This window comes from Electrophorus electricus, chromosome 7 (genome assembly GCF_013358815.1).
Source record: "Electrophorus electricus isolate fEleEle1 chromosome 7, fEleEle1.pri, whole genome shotgun sequence".
NCBI lineage: Eukaryota > Metazoa > Chordata > Actinopteri > Gymnotiformes > Gymnotidae > Electrophorus > Electrophorus electricus.
The window spans coordinates 3,677,981-3,698,850 of NC_049541.1; the positions used below are offsets into that span (position 1 = coordinate 3,677,981).

Below are 20,870 nucleotides of genomic sequence, written 5' to 3' on the forward strand. Positions count from 1 at the left end.
AAATGTCAATTGTACGTTTTGCAGAAAATAATATTTAAATGTATACATTTTACAAAAACAAGTTTTAATGAATAACCGAACAATTTCACAAGTTTCGTTTTAGAAACAATTACACGAGAGAAGAATGAAGGATGATTTCTAAAAAGACTTTTTTTCAAAATCCAAAAGCCTTCCTAGATTCATACATCCTTTCACTTAATTAAAGGGCCTGCGCAGCAGCCGCCGTATCACTCCAGTGCCGACCGCCACGCATCCTCCAACATCCAGGCTTCTGGTCACTTCTGGGTGGTCTACAAGTTGTATTTTTAAAAATATATTTCAAATATACTCTTGTATAAAAACTTATTTTAAAAAGTCCAGGTGTGTACCTTCATACTTGAGTTATTAGCTACGCAGTAACATTAAATACATCATTAAAGTAAAATAGTCAGAGGGAGCAAGGTAGAGATTACTCACTGACTCCTTACCAGAGCAGCCCTCTACTGCACAAGTCTGTATGTGATATAACGACCTGCAGTCTCACTGGGCCTGATGATCTTCACCACCTGTGTGATTACATTACATTAACTACATATCAGTTATACAAACGTCATTTTTAAACCCACGTTTTCCCGTGGCTCTAATGCTGAATGGTGGGGGTGTTGGCACCTGGCCTCTCTTCAGCCCGAAGTATCGAGCGACAGGGTCTCCGGCCTGAATCCTCGGCAACTGGCTCTCCTTCAGCTTACTGGGAACCGTGAAGGAAACTCCACCCAGACATGGCGAAGACGGGCAGAGCTCAACCGGCAGCCATGGTGCACAGCATTCATTATTTACGCTACTCATTACAGTGCTACGGCAAAACAAAGCCAGGAAAGGCAGTCAAGCTCATAGGTCCAGGCGGTGACAGCAGAGAGACTAACCAGATCAGAGACCTTGCACGCAGTAAGGCCATCATGTAAAAACTAAGGATACTATCTAGCGAGCAGCTCCGTCACTTCCTCCTTTGTCATCACTATGTGCTCAGGGACAAGCTGCAAAACAAGAAATTACAAAAAAAAAAAAAAAATTCGTAAGATCACTTCAGAACTCAAAGTCTAGAAAAATCCCATCAGTTACGCTCCCCTTCGACCTGCGAGATCTGAACACGAACCCACAATTCTCACCTCGTGTTCTGTGATGTTGATTAGCAGCTCCTGCTGCAGAAACTGCTCTAGAATATACTTCGGTGCCATGTCCACCAATGACTGCAAAAAAACAAACCATGCAAAATGTTACCCAGAAGGTAACGCTTTATTCCCAATCAAGAAGCACCTGTTCGCACAAAACAGCTTAATAGAACTAGTGTTAAACGTTGCTATGGCACAGATGCAGGATGTTGGTGTAGAGGTATTGTCACTCTTTGCATATGAGTTCTCAGTGTGTCACCTGCTTGGCAGAAGGCGTCATGCCCATCTGTACTACAATAATTGCACGGGTGATGTTCTCCTCCTGCATCCGCTGGCAGTACATCTTTATGGTCTTAATGCCCACTTTGGGCTCCTCTGCATAAATACAAAAGCAATATTAAGTATGTGTTGTAGAGTGAACATGATTCCAAGTTGCTTAGTTATTAAGGCATTACAAGCCCTGCATAAATACAAAAAATAATAAGTAGGTGTTGATCCCATGTTGCTTCAGTAGTAAGGTTAATAATAAGAAACGAGCTGCAGTGTACTTTCTGCCTTAGAGTGTCAGGGACTGCACACCAGCCTCAGCCCAGCTCCTAGAGATTTAGCTACCGTCCCGCAAGTTTGGACCGTCTGTAACAGACGATCCATCTAATCGGGGTTTTGTGACGGCCTTGACCAGCAGGATCAGGGCGACAGGATGCTGGCTGGAGCTAAACTCCACAGGGAGGCAACGGCAGGTTAACCGGGCATCTCACCGGGAAAGAAAACGAACATCTGATCCGTGGGGTCATCGTTGTGCGCTACGAGGACGGTGAGATCCGTACGGCGAGGGCGACCCTCGCTGGGTTTGTCGCCGAATTGGCTTTTAAACTCGTCCAGAGTTTGGTCCAACTCGTCCTGTGTCACCAAATATCCCCGGTCATGGCAGAGCTGCGGAAAGACGCAGCGATGTGAACACGGCACGGCTACATGGCTATAATTGAAAACAAAACACCACGCGGCATCGGGTAAACACCGCTCCAAACCTGCATTATCGTTTTACGAATTTTCCACAGTCGATAGGTCTCCTCTTCATCGTCCATGATGAACTCAGTTTAATTGTATCGAGCTATAACTTTATTTTTAAATAACGGTCACTCCAGTAGGTAAAACGAACCCATGGAAAAAATAACGTCCAGTAAATCACTATTACGTCAGCTAGGCCGCCTAAGGACCCAAAGTGGTGTCCAATTATTTGCCGGTAGGTTTCCACAGTCGTCTATAATGAAACAACAACAACGACGATTGTTTAAACATAGGTTAACAAAAATTAGTTATTTTATTGCGCAAATATCCAATACTGGAATGAGGTATGGAACATGATGGAAATTAAAACATTCTTATTAAATGTGAAGCGTTTAATATTAATTATTTGGAGTGTTTGATTTGCTTAAAAGGAGAGGGAAGGCAGGCCTTACACGCATGTGGGCGGGGTTTGCTAAGTTATCTGACCAAAATGCGTTTAGTCAATCGGGCGCTGCTGTTAGGGGCGCTCGGAAGCAGAACATTTGACAGAGCCATGGTAAGAACTCAACCGTGTCTCCACACACACGGTTTAAAGACGTGTTGTTGCATTTTTTGGTATTTGAAACGTGAGTAAAGTGTTTTGTGTCCAACACCCACACTGCGAGGTCAAACGGTGCGTTTGTTTATGGGCTCCTGGTGTTCCCGTTAATATCCTCCGACGCTGAAGACCATGAACGTTAGCTTGCAATATTAGCCACCTAGCTGAATGCCCCACAACGCTGAGTGTATTAAGACAGCTGGGCATATAAACATCTTTAATCGTTTATTTTGTTCATTTTGTCCATATTTAGTATATATTACTTTATTTGCCGCTGCGCCTTTCAAGGAGCTGGCTACGTGTGTCTGACAGCCAAACATAAGTGTCAAGTCTAAGACTATGGAGATTAGCAATGATAGCTAAGAGTGGAGTAGAATATGCAGTAACTATTTATTACTTAGGTTATTTAACCTAACTAATGTATTTACTCTGCAATTTTTATATTAACTTTACCATTTGTAAATGCAAGTCCCTGGCTAGCTCGTTATCATAGCTATCTAGTGTGTAACTAAATTAGCTTGGTCAGCTAGATGGATATCTTGACAGTTTTCTTGACATCGACGTACCGGACTAGTGCTCGGAGTATAACGAAACGTAGTTTATAGCTAACTAGCTATCTTCGTCGTCGTGTAGATATTTTATTAGCGTATACACAAGTATACTAGGAAATAACCTTTAGCAAGCTAGTGACTAATTTGCCATACGCGTTTTTAGCTGCGGGGGCAGTATTGGCTAACGTATGTTGTGTTGCAATCGTTACGTCAGTAAGGATTGTAATCTAAATTGGTCACTAATTTGTGATTTTGCAAAGGCGTCATCCCATATTTTAACGCTTTCAATGAGGTGAATCGAAATTCATTTAAAAAGGAAAAAGCTGTGGGATGACGGGCTTAAAGTGGGGACTTAATATAAATATAAGTGGATTGCTTAGTATAAATTAATATGATCGCTGGGATTAACGCATTTTTGTATACTTTGCATACAGTGTATACTTTGATTTTGGGCTCTGTTTCTTTAGTCCATTTAATTTGTATGGCAATTTGCATAGAGTGCTAATGCGGCTTGCCTCCTGGGAACCTGCTTGGTTTGCTTGTGTAGGTTACCGGATTACTATTTAGATCCGGTCACGACGTTACCTGTAGGTTATGTGGGTGGACAAATGTTGCTACTTTAACGACCTAATACCTATTATAGTATTGACATTGGATGCAGTCTGTTCATGGCTAACTAAAAACCCTTTTCTTGACACGTAATTTGGGGCATGGCGATTGTATGTCGTGACAGTCTCTTGTTCCTAATAAGATCCCGTTCAGGTCGATTTCACCCCAGATATTTAATCTGGAATCCTAAACTTATTCTTTTTTTTAAGGTAGTATGAAAACTGAGTTTAAAAAAAGGCATATGATTCTTTCTCAAATTTCAAATGTCATTCCTTGACTCTTGGAGTGTGTGGGCTGAAGCAGAACTCTTTAGCACACACCTTAGCACTGACATTTGCTTCCTTATTGCAGTGTGCGCAGGCAAATGACTGGAAAAGTGCCAAGTCTATCTATGAGTTCTCCGCTAAAGACATAGATGGAAATGAAGTGTCTCTAGAGAAATACAGGTAAGGAATATATTATGGCTTTGGCTTTGTTTTACGTAAATAAATTCCAGCAGGGTCATCAGGTACAATATCAATCCACTGGAATCAGTTCACTGTATGACCTTAACTTTTCAGCAAACTGTTAAGTTTAGTGACACTTGCTATAATTTGTGCCATCATTTCCATTTAAAATGTCTCTACTAGTGAAGTTCTGGAAATGGACTGCTGCAGATTCTCTAGTGTTTGTTTTTTGGGGGGTTTTTTTCTTCTTCTCAGTTAAGTCACTAAACTCTTCCTTTCCTCGTGTCCAGAGGCTACGTCTGCATCATTACGAACGTGGCCTCCAAATGAGGCAAAACTCCTGTAAACTACACTCAGTTTGCGGCCATGCATGCCACGTATGCTGAGAGGGGTTTACGCATCCTGGGCTTCCCCTGCAACCAGTTTGGAAAGCAGGTATGCAGTGGGGCTGAGACTGGGCCTTCCCGCCTGGCAGCGCCCCATGTTCTCCATGCGCTGTTCCAGCAGTGTGCTGACAGTCCTGTGCTCAAGAGTTTTGTTAGGTTCGGGGAGAAATGGTGTAGAGGAACTAACTGTTTAGAACACAACACTCTGCGTCAGCCCCAGAGCAGATGTCCTTCGCTTCTATCTTAGTCTTATGTCCTGTATAGAAGCATTGGGTAAGGCATGACTTAATGGGTATTCCAAAAAAAGGCTAAGGCTGCTTCACTTGGGCAGTGGTGATATATTGATGCATATTCTGAAATGTCTAGTAACTTATCCAAGACTCACGGGGTGAACCCCTGATGTGGTTAAAGATTGGCCGGTGTTTTCTTAAGCACAATGATTTCTTTGTTGCAATAGGTGAATGCTGCGATTAATCGAAATTACAGAACTCTCCTCTGGAATGACTCTGATTGGTCAGGAGGCTCTTGGTTGACAATAAAAATGAAGTGATTTGTTATGCAGCTCACTTTCATACTGTAGGCTTTAGTAATCTCAATAATTCAATGGCCAGTACTTTATCATTGATAATTCAGTCTCCCTATGCTGTTGCTGTCCACCAGTAGGCGAAGTTTGTATTAGGAGAGCCAGGCTATGATTTATTAAACGCACCTGTGTTTACTTATTCTTAACCGAATCCACCAATTAAGATGAGTGACACTGGGAAACTGTGTAAGGGCTTATACTACAGGAACGGAAGCAAGGCCGCTGACACAACAGGAATGCAAAGAATTAAATAAACCAGTGCAGATCGCACCCGTGACAAGGGGAACAGTGAGCACATGCGTGCTCTGATGACACCATCCCCGCCCTGCTGAGTCAGCGGCTCAAAGCGTGTGTGTTTTCAGAAGCAGTCTGTTCCCATCAGGCAGCCTGGCAGATGCCTATATGAAACCCTCCTCATGCTGCTGTCCTTATCCCTGCAGGAGCCTGGTACCGAGGAGGAGATTAAACAGTTTGCCAAAGGTTACAATGCAGAGTTTGACCTCTTCAGTAAGATTGATGTGAATGGGGACAACGCTCATCCTCTTTGGAAGTGGTTGAAAGAACAGCCAAAGGGGAAAGGCACTCTGGGAAAGTGGGTCTTTTTTATTTAAATTATTTTTCAAATAAACATATTTTTATGATTCCTGTTTTGTTACTAAATCTCAGTTGTATCCAGTGATGTGGCAATAAAAGTAGAATTTCCAGAACACTCCCATTGCAATGTTGCATCCCACAAACATCCTAAAATCATTCTCTCTCTCTCTCTCTCTCTCTCTCTCTCTCTCTCTCTCTCTCTCTCTCTCTCTCTCTCTCTCTCTCTCTCTCTCTCTCTCTCTCTCAATATTTTTGTTCATTTTAATAGCAACATCAAATGGAACTTTACCAAGGTAAATGTGATCTTCTGGACTTTATAATACCCCAAATCAGAACAGAGAGACGTTATTATAAGAGTCTGAATGACCCAGATTAACCTGCCAAATTCCATTCTTGTTTACATTTTTCGCCTTCTAGTTTCTCATTGACAGAGAGGGTCAAGTTGTGAAGAGATATGGACCAATGGATGATCCGATCGTAAGTCTACATTTGTCCCCATGTTCCACACAGCAATGAAAATATTTGCTTGTATTTAGTACTACATATCTAAATTAAATGTAATTTTTCTGGCTGGAATCTTTGGTGCAAATGTAATCACAGCACGTTTCCATCCACCTCAGGTTGTTGAGAAAGATCTACCAGCATACTTGTAAACGGTCCGGACCTGCCATCTGTCCCTCATCGTCTTCACACACGCGCACACACACACACCCACCCACCCACCCTGCACTACTGTGGTCAGCTGGGCATTTGTGGGTCTGTTCCTGGAATAATGACGGCTTGTCCTCAAACCTGCATCCAGGTTGGACAGGCCTGATGACCCCTGGCGTGCATACCCTCCTTTAGGCAGATCCTCAAAGCCCAGACGTTCCTGCAGAGTGAAGGCCTCCTGAACACGTACTCGACGTTCACTTGTTTTCACTTTATACAATAAAGTGAAATGAAATTTGCTTTTGGTGTGGTTAGTTTGTCTAAGATTTTTGTTTATTGTGAAGGAAGTTGGCATCTTAAGTCACGTTTTGTCCGATTCATTGGCATGAGCTGATGGGGATCTTCCAAAGGTATTTATGTGTAGGTGTCAAATGTTTTGTTCCAGACCGTTAGTGTTTCACACCGGGTCCAGCCCACTTATGACATTCATAAACCCCTAAGGAACCACATCACAAGCTTTTCACATCAGATAGACACTGCACTTCATCAGTGATTCACTAACTTAAGTGAGGTGTGGTGGCCCAGTTTTAAACCAGTCACATTCAAAGCCTCTTTAGATGTAAACCCACATTAGTCTCCCTGATGCCTACAGCCATACTCAGTCCCACTGACTGTTAATATGAGCTCAGAACCACCAGTTCCACATGGCCACTACATCAACACACACTGAATTACCCTCTCTCTATACATCAACACACACTGAATTACCCTCCCTCCATACATCAACACACACTGAATTACCCTCCCTCCATACATCAACACACACTGAATTACCCTCCCTCCATACATCAACACACACTGAATTACCCTCCCTCCATACATCAACACACTGAATTACCCTCCCTCCATACATCAACACACACTGAATTACCCTCCCTCCATACATCAACACACACTGAATTACCCTCCCTCCATACATCAACACACACTGAATTACCCTCCCTCCATACATCAACACACACTGAATTACCCTCCCTCCATACATCAACACACACTGAATTACCCTCCCTCCATACATCAACACACACTGAATTACCCTCCCTCCATACATCAACACACACTGAATTACTCTCCCTCCATACATCAACACACACTGAATTACTCTCCCTCTGTGCATCAACACTGAATTACTCTCCCTCTGTGCATCAACACACTGAATTACCCTCCCTCTGTGCATCAACACACTGAATTACCCTCCCTCTATACATCAACACACTGAATTACCCTCCCTCTATACAGCAACACACTGAATTACTCTCCCTCTGTGCATCAACACACTGAATTACTCTCCCTCTGTGCATCAACACACTGAATTACTCTCCCTCTGTGCATCAACTTAACACACACTGAATTACTCTCCCTCTGTGCATCAACACACTGAATTACCCTCCCTCTGTGCATCAACACACTGAATTACTCTCCCTCTGTGCATCAACACACTGAATTACCCTCCCTCTGTGCATCAACACACTGAATTACCCTCCCTCTGTGCATCAACACTGAATTACTCTCCCTCTGTGCATCAACACACTGAATTACCCTCCCTCTGTGCATCAACACACTGAATTACCCTCCCTCTATACATCAACACACTGAATTACCTTCCCTCTATACATCAACACACTGAATTACCCTCCCTCTGTACATCAACACACTGAATTACCCTCCCTCTGTACATCAACACACTGAATTACTCTCCCTCTGTGCATCAACACACTAAATTACTCTCCCTCTGTGCATCAACACACTAAATTACTCTCCCTCTGTGCATCAACACACTGAATTACTCTCCCTCTATACATCAACACACTGAATTACTCTCCCTCTGTGCATCAACTTAACACACACTGAATTACTCTCCCTCTGTGCATCAACACACTGAATTACCCTCCCTCTGTGCATCAACACACTGAATTACTCTCCCTCTGTGCATCAACACACTGAATTACCCTCCCTCTGTGCATCAACACACTGAATTACTCTCCCTCTGTGCATCAACACACTGAATTACTCTCCCTCTGTGCATCAACACACTGAATTACCCTCCCTCTATACATCAACACACTGAATTACCTTCCCTCTATACATCAACACACTGAATTACCCTCCCTCTATACATCAACACACTGAATTACCCTCCCTCTATACATCAACACACTGAATTACCCTCCCTCTGTACATCAACACACTGAATTACTCTCCCTCTGTGCATCAACACACTGAATTACTCTCCCTCTGTGCATCAACACACTGAATTACTCTCCCTCTATACATCAATACACTGAATTACTCTCCCTCTGTGCATCAACTTAACACACACTGAATTACTCTCCCTCTGTACATCAACACACTGAATTACCCTCCCTCTGTACATCAACTTAACACACACTGAATTACTCTCCCTCTGTACATCAACACACTGAATTACCCTCCCTCTGTACATCAACTTAACACACACTGAATTACTCTCCCTTTATACATACTCAGTGCCATCTGGATCTACCATTTTAGACATGACACAACGATCCTCTCTCCACTCACCTGCCCAGTCCTCCATGTACCTGCGACACTGAACACCTCAGAGTACCCCACCATATCCGGCCTGAGCATAGTTAAAACAATAAACTCTGGGACCTGTAGTTTTGTTGTTGTGGTGGTGGTTTGTTCTGGTTTTATTTTACCTATGTCCACCATTTCCAGTCCGTTTCAAACCATATATAGCCTGCGTTCCCTCTCCAATAAACTGTCCCTCACACACAAACCTAATTGCTCTGTTCTTGTCTCTGCTGGGCAAAGAGTCAACTCCTTATTCAAATAGACATGCTAATGAACTAAGCATTATGTCTCTATATATGGTCCCTGCTAACAAACTAACCTTACACGCCGATAAAATAAGAATGAATTGCGGTTATAATAGGGTAAAAAAATTCAACTTGTGTCCTAGGATTTTTCTCCCTTCAGTCCTCGTCACGTTAGATGTGGAAGTTGGGTTCCTGTGCCTGAATACAGGAATGGTTAATCCCTTGTTAGGTTTGTAAAGGGCAGGTTTAGGCTCTCCCGCTAGGGGGCAGTATTACGCTGCCTTTTACAGCGCTGCAGTATTTTTGCACGGTGTGCACTATTTCAGACGACCTCGGTCTCCAAAAAAATTATTACACGATTTATGCTCATTTCTTTTGTGTTGATACAGGATGCAAAATCGCATCAAAGCAATGTGTCCATTTTTGTGTGTGTTTCCTTTAATTTAATGACAAAAACACGTTACTGTTTGAATATAAGATTTTTTTTTTTTCTTCATCGAATTTAGTTGTTTTAAGATTTCATAAACATGTCTTGATTGACGTCATTTGAACACAGATGCAAAAAAAAAAAAAGGTTAACCTGTCTGCCCGGGCGCGTGACGTAGTCAGTGGCGTTACCGGGCTGTTCGGGGAAGCTCGGTAGGACCCGTGCCGTTTTATCCACGCGTGAGCGGGCGCTCATGCTCGCCCAAGAAAATCAATCACATGGAAGCACGCACGCAAATATGCAGGGGTTTGTTGTTGTTTTTTTAATACAAAATGCAACGGCAATGACGAGGGCTCCGTTACCGTCGCACTGTTCATCATAAACCACGACGCGCCCGTTTCGTCCGGATCCAATGGAGGGAGCTTCGAAGCTTGTGGAGGACGGAGGCAGTTCAACGTCCACCGGGGCGACTGATGAGACCGAGTCTGTCGTGGGAGTCGGATGTGGGACCGAAGGTGTAGTGCTTTTTTTTTTCTTTTCTTAATTTCGTGATGTTAAAACCATTTGTTTCCCTCTAGCCGGCTTGCCGCCGTGGCTAAACCACACCAACAGAATTTGACCTGACTGACTTTGCGATTGTGAAGCGAAGGCACCAGAAAAGGCAAACCGAACAGTTTTCGCACACCCTGTCGCTTTACCGTTGCGACTAGTGTAGTCTGTTATGACTTTTGATGTGTAAAACCATGTTAGACCATGCAACTTCCAGAACAGGTGAAGAGGCCAAACTGTGTATGTTTATGCACACCGCAGCCCCACATGGTCCAAAATGTAAACACGCTTCATTGTCAACAGAAGACCTTGCATTTGTGTAATGAACGTCTCGTTTGTGTGGGCTGCAAACTTGTCGCCTGAAAGCGTGTTCTCGGTCCGACAAACTAACAGTCTGCTTTAGTTTTAGCTCCAGCTGTTTAGAGTGAGCGTGCAGAGCTGCAGTTTCCTCTGTCCCAGAGATCCAGCGGTTGGGAGCTGTGAGCTTCTTCTGTCGCATTGATCTTTTGGGAGTGTAGTCCGAGGCGCGTGGGGGGTTTCCCGGGGCTCGTTCTGTGCTGCGTGGTTTGCAGTAGACGCTGCACTGGTGGGTGATTGCGGGACCAGGCCTTGGACCGCAGCGTTTTGCTAATGGCCCTGGATTACATTCAATCATTTTTCAAATGAGACATCCTGTATGCCAACAGTGTGTGTCTTTACGCGAGACTAAGATTTGAGTTGTGTGTATTTTGTTTTGTGTGTGTGTACATGTGTACATGCAAACAGTACTGCATCTCCCATCTCTACAGGACTTGCATGGTTTACATACATCCCTATATTTATCTCTGGGCTGGAGCATGTCGGTGATGCTGTCGGTCAGGCATGCTTTCAGCAGCTCGTGAGTAAGAAGGAAATGGGCGCTGCCCTTAATGAAGCTCCAGACCACGTCCTTGAAAACCGAGAGTCCAACTCGAGTTTGAGTGTCAGCCCTTAGCCCAGACAGCTTGGCCTGGGTTCAGACAAGCTGTTATGGGATGCTCTCGAAATCAGGATGCCGTTTGCCTTAGTACCTTAGTTCGACTTGTACAAAAGGGAATGACAGTTTGTATTAGGGCATAATAAGTCCGCCTGAGGGAAACTCATTAAGGTTAGTCTATTTGGGATGGGCCACAGCCTGTTACAAAGGCATTATATCTCACGAAAGGGTGAGGGTGTAGTGGAACAGGACTGGTGGTTTATGGCGTGTATGAAAGCGAAGAAAAAGCAGCCTCCATGTGGTCAGTGCAGCAGTTCACCTGCCTGTTGAACTGCACGGCCAACTGATTTATTAACTGCAGTTGAAAGGAAAAGCCAACACCCATCCTCCTCCAAAATAACATAAAAAGGAAGCAATGTTGTTGTTGGCTGTCATTATATATTGGTGGGTTTGTTTGTTTCTTTGTTTCTTAGTTTGTTTGGGGGTTTCCCTTAATTGTATGCTGACTGTATTACGGTCAGTATTTGTTGTGTCAGTGCACTAATCAATCTGAAAGGTTTTCATTGAGTGTTGTGACAAATCCCGTTGCAACCTCAGCTTGGGATATAATAGTTTCCCCCAAGTCCACTGGGACTGTGTACCAAACTATAGTAACCACGCGTAATCACCTGTAATTACCTGTAATGATCCATTCTGTCTGACTTCTGAAGTTGCTGTACATGACCTGGTACTTGGAAGTAGTTAAGTTACCCGCTGGCCTTATCGAACAGTTGAGCTGAATGTGAACACTGCACAGCAGGCTTGTTTGCTATGGTCTGCTCTCTCTCTCTCTCTCTCTCTCTCTCTCTCTCTCTCTCTCTCTCTCTCTCTCTCTCTCTCTCTCTCTCTCTCTCAGACCTGCTTGTACCTGCGCTGAGCTACACAACCACATGCCCCAGGGCCCCTTAGGGCCCCCCAGACACATGGGAAGTCATTAACGTGGGCAAAGATCAGATAAAAAAGAGTAATGTGGCCTTAGCTCTGTGGTATACGCTGTTCTTTAAAATATCTGTCTTCTCATTCTGTTTGAAGTCTCCTTGTACACTGTAAGATACACACAGAGCACAAACTTGAATTATTATTAAAGGTACACCCATTAAAGGAGACCCCCGTGTATGGATACTTGGCTCTTTCAGATGGGAACAACATACTAATACAAAAAACAAATGTACAGTTCAGTGTACTTCAGCTGTGGCCAAGGAAACTGTGGAACTACTCTGCTTCTAACAGTGTGGTTAGCACCGCCGTTTACCTGATTTGTTCATGACAGGTGACAGGTGAAACCCAGTGGGTTTCAAAGACAAGTTAAAATGCCACCATGCTGCAGAAATGTACTGTTAAGTTCAGTACTAAAAATCATTACATTTAGCTGAAAATATTTACACTTTTTATTGCAATTTTTCATATGCTTCTACTGCTGAAACGGCATAAAATATTTAAAATGAATGTTAAATATTTTAAATAATTGTTTTGAGGCTGTGAGCTGCTTTAGGAATGAAAATGACTATGATCCTTTGTGCTCCGAATTGTTCGATGCAGGACTCTGCACAGTGCAGGCCCACAGTCCCTGCATCAAACAATTCAGAGCACAAATAAAAAATCTCTACGACTTTAACCTAAAGAGTCTGAGGGATAAATCCCTTGCTTGGGCGTATTTACATAGTGTGTCATAAATAAGATGCGACATTTGCAGACTCGAAAGCCTGAACCGCAGGTCCTGCTGCTGGCACACCCCTACGGGGACTTTCTTCTCAAAGCGTCCGCCTTTCTGCATTCTGCTCTTAGCTAAATACACAGAACGTTAGCAAACATGTTGAGAAGTCTGAGGTAATGGTAGATGGTAGATAGCTCTGCAGCGTATAATCGTGTCACGAAAGGCCAAAGGAGACTGGAGGCGCGTGCGACAAAGCCTTCATTAAACCCACAGAGGAAATCTGACTCCTCAGATGTTTGACTCCACAAGCGTAAAGGGATGCTTTACTCTCCGTTCTGTGTTCATGAACTGGGCAACTGTGTGTCATGTAGGGTTCACATCACTACTCTATAATAAGGAGATCAGAGAATACTGAAATAAAAGTACTAGCCCACCACCTGACGGGGACCGTTCCGACCATGTTGCGCGGCACTGCGCGCTCAGCTCGCATGCTGGAGCTCACGCGTCAGATTCTGAGGCCTACCTAACTGCGAGGTTTATTTCTGTGCTCTAGTGTGCGCAGATTGCTGCCTTTTACTGCTTAATGTATAGGCATGGTTTTTTTACTTGCTTACTTGCCTACTGTAGCATCAGCTGATAAGTGTTAATGTTATCGAGCTTACCCACTGTAGGGTTAGCTGCTAACCTACTGTAGAGAGTTTTCATTTTACTCACATCTTATAAATGTTTATTCGTGCATAATGATTGTCGGTGTGAGCAAGAGATTTTGTGTTTTCACATTTTCGTTAATGACTGCTCCATGCCAACACCACTCTTTACAAGATAGACGTTAATAGTTCTGCCAGTAGTTGTCTTTTTTTTTGTGCCAGCATTTTTTGCCGTACCGAGTGACGTCTGTTCCTGCTTTGGGTGTGCAGTGTAAGAGGCTTTCAATGATGGGCAGGGGAGATGAAGACTCATGAAATATGAATGGGACAGAGTGAAAAGAGATTCATTACCAGTTGACTCACAATAAAATGGATCGGGGTGTGCTAAATTTAGAGCTCATTCATCACATTTCCTTAAAATAACCCCCCCCCCCAAAAAAAGTATAATCTATTTTGGAGAAAAAGGTATTATTGTGAAATGTTGTGCTGAGAATGGTCCTGTGTTGTCCAAACACTCAAGTGACTAATTTCATCTGAGTGTTATAACATACAGTAGCATGTTCAGAATTAGATGTATCCCACGCGCCTGGCAGAGGGGAGAGACAGCTAGAGTGTCCCCACTGAGGAGTGGAGGTGCTGTTTCCTGATTGGTGGACATTTGCAGCCATCATGCGTTAACACCCCCACTTAAGTCTGATCAGCATGGGGAGGAGTGCATCATTACTGCCAGGCTTTAACATTCTTCCTCCCGCTGACCCAGGGTCAGCGCCGTGACGTCTGCTCTAATCTCCTCCGTTGGCCGTCCGCGAAGCCCAGATGGTCTGAGGTCGGTGCTCCTCGGCAGCTGGGGTTCGGCTGCAGGGCTGAAGCCGTTTTGGGCTGTGTCCTTAGCTTTATCATAGGGTGATGTTTCGCGCCTTGAGATGTGGCCGAATGCGCAGAGGAGTCCGATCACTCTGCACTGTGGTACTGATAAGTCATCAGCATCTCCATAGTGTTTAGTGGTTGACGTGTGAGTTTCATCGAGTGTTCATGATTGTTTATTAATGTCCTATCTGTTTAAAGCCACTTAACGGAGGCTTTGGCAAATTCATTATGCACATCTTCCCTAGATGTTCATGAGTCATATTAGAGTGTTGGAAGCCGTTGTTGAGTAAGGTTTGCCTTGCAAAAAATGGTGGCAGTCTGATGCTCTGGTTCAATTCTAAACAATTTCCTGCCACTCTTGGTTACGTCATAGTGTGTTTGTTTCTAACAGCTGGCCACCTCACAGAACGAACTGTAGAACTCCATGGTGAGCAACAGTTAGCAACGACGCCCCTTGCCACAACCGAGGCAGGTCTGGAGACCTTGTACCTTTTATTTTGCGTTTGCATGGAGGCGCACACAGTAGTCATGTGTTTGTGGATAACCGCTCTGCTGTAATGACATTGCTGCGTCACATGACCTGACTGGCTTCCCAAGTCACCATAGCAACCTGGACCACGGGTCACTTTCTGTCCTTGTGTCACGGTCCATTCATTCGTCCAGACTCCATTGTCTGGCCTTTAAGAGCCAATTTTGCTCAGTTAGCTCCATTGGGAAATAGTAATAGTAAATGATTGGTCTACTTCGTGTGTACAGCAGGCTGAAATAAATCACGGCTTCTTTTCGCATGCAAGCATCTTAGCTGGAATGTTTGGTGCAGGATATGTAAAATGCAAACAGCTGTTGTTGCTGTCTAGACAAAGAAGAAATGTAATAATCTGCGCTCCCCCGCTACTTCCATCTACTTTCCACTTCCAAAATTCCATGCAACACTAATTTTCTTTAAAAGCTATTATTCCACTCCTTTATGCTATAGACGTCATTCCAGTTTCAGCGATGCAACCTTAAACCATAATTTCCTGATTGGGGGGGGAGGCTTTGAGGAGGTGTGAGCCCCGTGCCCCGCTGCCACAGTTACTGCAGTAATGGTGAAACCACTGGACTGTTCTAGCTTCTCCCTCTCTCTCATCGAGATGGTGGTCCGCCGAGAAGCGACAGAGATAGTTCGGAGGATGGGGAGAACGACTGAGTGACTTAGACGGTGTGTGGGTGGGGGGGGGGATGCAGGGATGTCGGTGAGCGCGTGCGGGCATCGAAGAGCTGTAGCAAAGCGCGAAACAGCGGAAGGCGGAGCTGACGCTGCCAGGAAATGCAACATCTCGGATCACATCATTTAGAAAGGTCGCGACCTGCCTTCTGCACTGACGCTGCCGGGTCAGGCATGGGGCTCCATTTCACGTGCCACACCCCAGCCGACGGGCCTGAACACGCGGGCTGCAGCCCTGAACCTCCTAGGCTGATTTCACTTGTAGGAAGGTCGCTGATTCTAGCACTCCATCTCGTAATGTGTCTTCGGGTCCCTCAGGACGTGCTCACAGTGGCAGCTGATAAATTCTGCTGTGTCGGGTCTCTCATAAGAAACACTGTTTACCCCGAATACGCCTTGAAATGCATGTTGCGTGTCAGTCGGTTAAAACATCAGGGTGTTTGCTAAAGTGCCAGAATTGTCCATTAACTGGAAAAATCGCAAAGGTGTAATGTGACCAAGAGCCTCGTTCTTACGCTCCACAGTGCTACCGATACTTACACACTCGGGCACTAAAAGGCAATGTTGGGAATGAGTTCGTGATGATCTGATTGGTGTACCACGGTGCTTGTTTATTCATTTGTACGAGCAGGTGTTTATAGGACCGTGTTCCTGTTCTGTACAACCTTGGTGTGCTCTTGTCTTGTTGGTCTCACACCAAAGCCCTTAACAGCTGTTTTGGGTGGCAGACCACAGCCAGGCAGATTAAAACTCCCAGCCATGGCGTTGTATCATTTTAACACTCATTAGCATACCACTACCACACCATTGATGATGCTGTACTAAAGCTGGTCTGTCACCTAAATAATATCCAGTCAGCAGTGGTCCTGTGGTGAGAAAATGAACAGGTGAGAAGGTGGCAGAGAGGCTGTGTGCAAAGATGGTCATGGACAGTGTACAGTATAATGCTTGAGATGTACAGTATGGCGGTCCAGTGTGTTTGTAAGGTACAGTAAGGAGGAACCTAATATAGTGGCCAGTGAGGGTATAGAGACCCATATATTTTGATACTTCTTGCATCACAGTAGTTCTTAATCATCTGCTCAACAGTGCGAGCCTCTACACTAAAGTTCTGGGAATATTCGGCCAGTGCCCCGCGGAGTTCGGGTCTGTTCAGCGCAGACACTCTCCTCTGGACAGCACGTCCACACGCGTCTGTTGAATTTCTCACCGCTCTCAGACCACCCACACTCCGCGCACACACTTCACTCTCCCATGAGATCAGACCTTGTTTATGCAATACGAGCCCAGATCGCGTAGGCTATATGCACCATGAGACCATGAAACGTAGCATTAGTTCGGACTCGCCATGCTTAGTCATGCTGGTCTCTTCCCGTGGTGGTTTCGAGATGGTAAACCCACGTTGTGTGTAAAAAGACGGCCCAGGTCGAGCCACGGTATGTTTTCGCCTTCTCCCTGCTGCCACGAGCTTTTCATCCCGCACATGCGCACGCACAAATGCAGGCAGCGACTCGCCTCATCCACGTTGCCTCCGCAAGAAACGCACTTCATGCTGTAAGGGTGCACTTAGAACAGCCTGTATAGCCGCGTGTCTGTGATCGGCACGGGGAGAACTTCTTCAAGTTGTTGTCAAGTCTTCCAGTTATCCACACGTTTTATAACCCCAGCTCCCCAATAACGCACTTGCAGTGTGGTAAAATTTTCCACTTATTCTCCACACAACCGGCACATGGACATTGTGGGACCATTTGTAGGAATAGTAAAGGTTAATAAATGTCACTCGTGAGTTTTATGCGTGAAGACCAGTCCTTTGGTAGCTGTGAATAATGTTGCGTTATATGCTTCCATCGTGACCGGTCTACGTTACGTTTGCATGTACCACTGCTCCGTTTAGCCTTAGCGGATTTGTTTCACCGTGCAACCCGAGACTACTGTCATGAAATGTTTATCCGATAGATCTAGAGCAGCCGTCTGACTGACTGCGGTCGAAAAGGCGCTTGAATACTTACAAACACTTGCTTTAATAAGACAAATTAGCAGACGTGAGTTTAATGAAATTCTACCTTCGTCTGACTAATTTACCTGCACTATGTTCTTGTTGAGGGGAATTATAACGTCTTAGTTCATAAATACATTCGCGTAAAACCTATTTAAGATGTTTTTTAATAGAACTGTATATACTGCAGGTATTACACCCATTTCAAAACAGGTTGCTCATGTTGGCTCCTAATGTCTTGAACTCTTGACCGACACGTGAGCTCTACAGTGCGATTCTGACAGGCACTAAGCTAACTTACTTTGTCTAAGCACGTCACTGCTGTCCAAAAGCAGAAAAGCATATTTTATTATTAGGTATCCTGGCCAAACCGCCTGCATCACCCATGTTATTACAACGTGCATAGTTTTTGTTCCAGAGGTGTGTGTGTTTGTGTGTTGTTTGTGTGTGTGTGTGTGTGTGTGTGTGTGTGTGTGTGTGTGTGTCGCCGTCTTCTGAGCCAACCTGCTCCGGTGTTGTTCAATTAGTAAGAGCAACAGCACGTCTGGGATGTTTGCATGGTCCTAATATTTGAGCAGCAGGCGTTGTCTGTGAGACCCACAGACGTTATGTAATTGCTACCTGTCCACAGTTGATCGGTGGAAGATCACGACCGTCAGCCTCCGAGATGTTGTTGCTATAGCGTTATGCTGTTAGCTTCTGAAGTCACGGCTGGTGAAGTGTCTGACTCGGAGGCACACACTCCTCTGTTGCTGTTCGAGTCGGTGTGTGCGTTTATACACATGTTATACACACTTGTGGTTTTTGTTTTTTGTTTTTGCCCTGACCCAAATCCTACAGTAGCGTTGAGGATTACCCCGGTGGGGGGGTTAGGACAGAGACAGACAGTCTCACTCACATCTGCTCTATCAAAGACACCGTGACCTTATAGGAGGTCATGCATTGAAGTGAGGTGGTGGGCTCGTGTTTAGTCCCTCTGCCAGCTTTGGCGCTTTTAAAAAAATTTTTATTTTTTAGCACCAACCTTAATGCAGGCAGACAGACCGGCCCTGAACCACGAGCTGTGGTGATGGTTACGTGACCAAAGTCAGGAGCAGTTATATTAGGATATGGCATTTGTTGCTAAGGTAGGAGGTGTCTAGTACATGAACACGCATCATGTGACGTTCAAAAGAAGCTTCCAGAATTGGACACTTTTTGCTTATTCATAACCGTATGATGCTACTTGGTTATTATGTGAAAGCAGAAAAAAGGAGGTTATTAAAAATCTTTTGTAAGTTTGTTTTGGTTTGGATAAGCAACATATTGAGGGATGAACTTGCCCTACCGAAAATGAAAAACCTGCACTGTGTTCGAAATGGAAACACTGTGTTATAATGTAACTGCAGTCTGCGAGATCTGATCTGGGATCAGACATTCTTTAGTCCTTCCTCACTGCATAAGCATAAGCAGAACTGGTCCCTGTACAGTACTCTGACCCCCCTGATGTACCTCTCTATTTCTGTGATCATTTTCAGCTCCATATGAAGGTTAAAAGTCATTTCAAAGCTAATTGGGTTAAAGGCCATTTTATGCAGTGTAAAGGTCATTTCAAAGTATAGTGATAACAAGGCGTTTGGTAGATAACTGAAACCTTAACATCTGTGATGTGTATGGCTCATTTATCTGTAGCTGATGTGCAAGTGTAGAGTGGTCTGATCTGAGCCGTCTGATCTCAGCCGTCGGCGTCAGACTCTTACGGGTGACATCAGTGTTTCGTAAACCATTGTGTTCTACGTGTGGTGTTGATGAATGAGGATGATGGTTTTTACCATGTCTGTAGTTGCATGCATTTAAGTGTGTGTGCACATGTGAGTGTCTGTGTATGTGTTTAATAGAAACTTTGAAGAGATAGTAGGAGAATTGAGTAATAGGACTGAAGTTCATGGACGCGTCGTTCTTCTCAGAGGAGCCCATCATTCCGTGAAGACGCTGCTCTGCAGTGTCTCATCATCCGGCCCGCATTCGCCGTTTGTCATGTCGCTTGCTTTCGCCATCATCCAGGACATTATCCTCCGACATCTTGACTTGTTTTGTTTTGCTAAACTGCCCCCATCTTTCCTCTGCACTTTAGGAATACCCAAAACGGTTCCAAACGCGTCATTGCCAAAGCGCTGGGGGTATTCTGAGTAACCTAGCCTACATTTTTAATTTTTACCATTCAGGTTCTGAAAGTGAGTCATGGCTTGAATCTGGAGCATCAGTCTCCAGAGAGAGTCCCTGAAATAACCGCACGTGTGCTGCATCAAACTAGCAGCCGTGTACCGCTGCCCGAAAAATAAATAAATAAATAGAAAAACAGACAAAAGTAAGCGATCTGTAGCGTTTGAATCTGTCTAATGGCACGCGTTCATGCGTGTCAGTGTGCATCTGTACGTATAGGGCTGTTCTTGGACCAGTTTTTGCTTATTCTGGACTCTCTGGTGTATTTGGGGCTGTGATACTGAGAGCTGACCCAAAACCAGCCTTTACAAATCGAGGACTCCATTCCTTTTTTGTTTATATCGTCTGCGTCATCGTCAGTGGTCACGATGTGGCCTGTAGCTGCTCACGGCTGCCCAGGAGATGCACTTTTCATTGGCATTCTTGTTTGCTGCAAACAGTTTTGTTTTATGATGCGTTATATAAGTCAGTGTAGTTCACTTGGAGGTGGTGTGCTTGTAAAAGCCTGGTGTATTAACGTGTACTACTCCAACGCTGTACGCTGCTTACTAAGGAACCTATGTTTGTGTTTTGTTTATACCACAATGACATTTAAATCAAATGACCTCCAATGAGGCAAATGTATGCGAATGATATGCTAAGCAGGTGGTGAGTATTTGGCTAAACTGGAGGTGAGACTTTAGGGAATTTTTTTTTCTGAACAGTGGCACCCCGATTCCAAACCATCCGTGACTTTCCGGAGATGTGTTCCATTGGTAATGCATCCAGATCAATCAGCCACACTCCGCTCCATATTTAGTGGATCCACACGTAACAGCATATCCATGGATGGTTTGGAATCGAGGTGGAGCTCTCTTCAATATCCATCACTCCATACTGAGTGTGGGATCTT

General features: G+C 44.5%; 3 protein-coding genes across 8 annotated transcripts in view; 2 read left to right on the plus strand and 1 right to left on the minus strand.

The window, feature by feature from the left end:
• Positions 1–43: 43 nt before the first annotated feature.
• polr2ea (RNA polymerase II, I and III subunit E, a) lies at positions 44–2,371 on the minus strand. 2 transcript variants are annotated; one of them, XM_027023790.2, is made up of 8 exons: positions 2,177–2,371; positions 1,907–2,081; positions 1,408–1,523; positions 1,146–1,226; positions 955–1,013; positions 649–727; positions 457–545; positions 44–290 (listed from the first exon to the last, which is right to left on the minus strand). In XM_027023790.2, exons 1-7 carry the CDS (start codon positions 2,231–2,233, stop codon positions 480–482), a joined length of 633 nt encoding a protein of 210 aa, XP_026879591.1. In that variant the 5' UTR covers positions 2,234–2,371; the 3' UTR covers positions 44–290; positions 457–479. The 2 variants fall into 2 exon arrangements, with proteins under 2 accessions (XP_026879591.1, XP_026879590.1); XM_027023789.2 differs by having other exon boundaries at positions 468–545; positions 2,177–2,370.
• A 232-nt stretch (positions 2,372–2,603) lies between these two features.
• gpx4b (glutathione peroxidase 4b) lies at positions 2,604–6,593 on the plus strand. Its single transcript, XM_027023791.2, has 7 exons — positions 2,604–2,712; positions 4,266–4,360; positions 4,651–4,795; positions 5,770–5,921; positions 6,192–6,216; positions 6,341–6,400; positions 6,544–6,593. The coding sequence occupies exons 1-7, from the start codon at positions 2,647–2,649 to the stop codon at positions 6,574–6,576; spliced, it is 576 nt and encodes a 191-aa protein (XP_026879592.2). The 5' UTR covers positions 2,604–2,646; the 3' UTR covers positions 6,577–6,593.
• Positions 6,594–10,005: 3,412 nt separating this feature from the next.
• pip5k1cb (phosphatidylinositol-4-phosphate 5-kinase, type I, gamma b) overlaps positions 10,006–20,870 on the plus strand; it is a 28,552-nt gene continuing 17,687 nt past the window's right edge. For 2 of the 5 annotated variants that reach the window (XM_035528591.1, XM_035528592.1), the window contains exon 1: positions 10,006–10,377. In XM_035528591.1, coding sequence (XP_035384484.1) covers positions 10,275–10,377 — 103 coding nt within the window. In that variant the 5' untranslated portion in view covers positions 10,006–10,274. The remainder of the gene's footprint in view (positions 10,378–20,870) is intronic. The other 3 variants (XM_035528590.1, XM_035528594.1, XM_035528593.1) reach the window with 2 other exon arrangements.

Bases quoted from the DNA above. Each gene is read 5' to 3' on its own strand.
- polr2ea (XM_027023790.2), bottom strand. From the start codon at position 2,233: ATGGACGATGAAGAGGAGACCTATCGACTGTGGAAAATTCGTAAAACG. The intron at 1,227-1,407 runs GTGACACACTGA...GTTTTTTTGCAG, and splicing joins TGACGCCTTCTGCCAAGCAG to TCATTGGTGGACATGGCACC. The intron at 728-954 runs GTATCCTTAGTT...CACGGTTCCCAG, and splicing joins ACGGAGCTGCTCGCTAGATA to TAAGCTGAAGGAGAGCCAGT.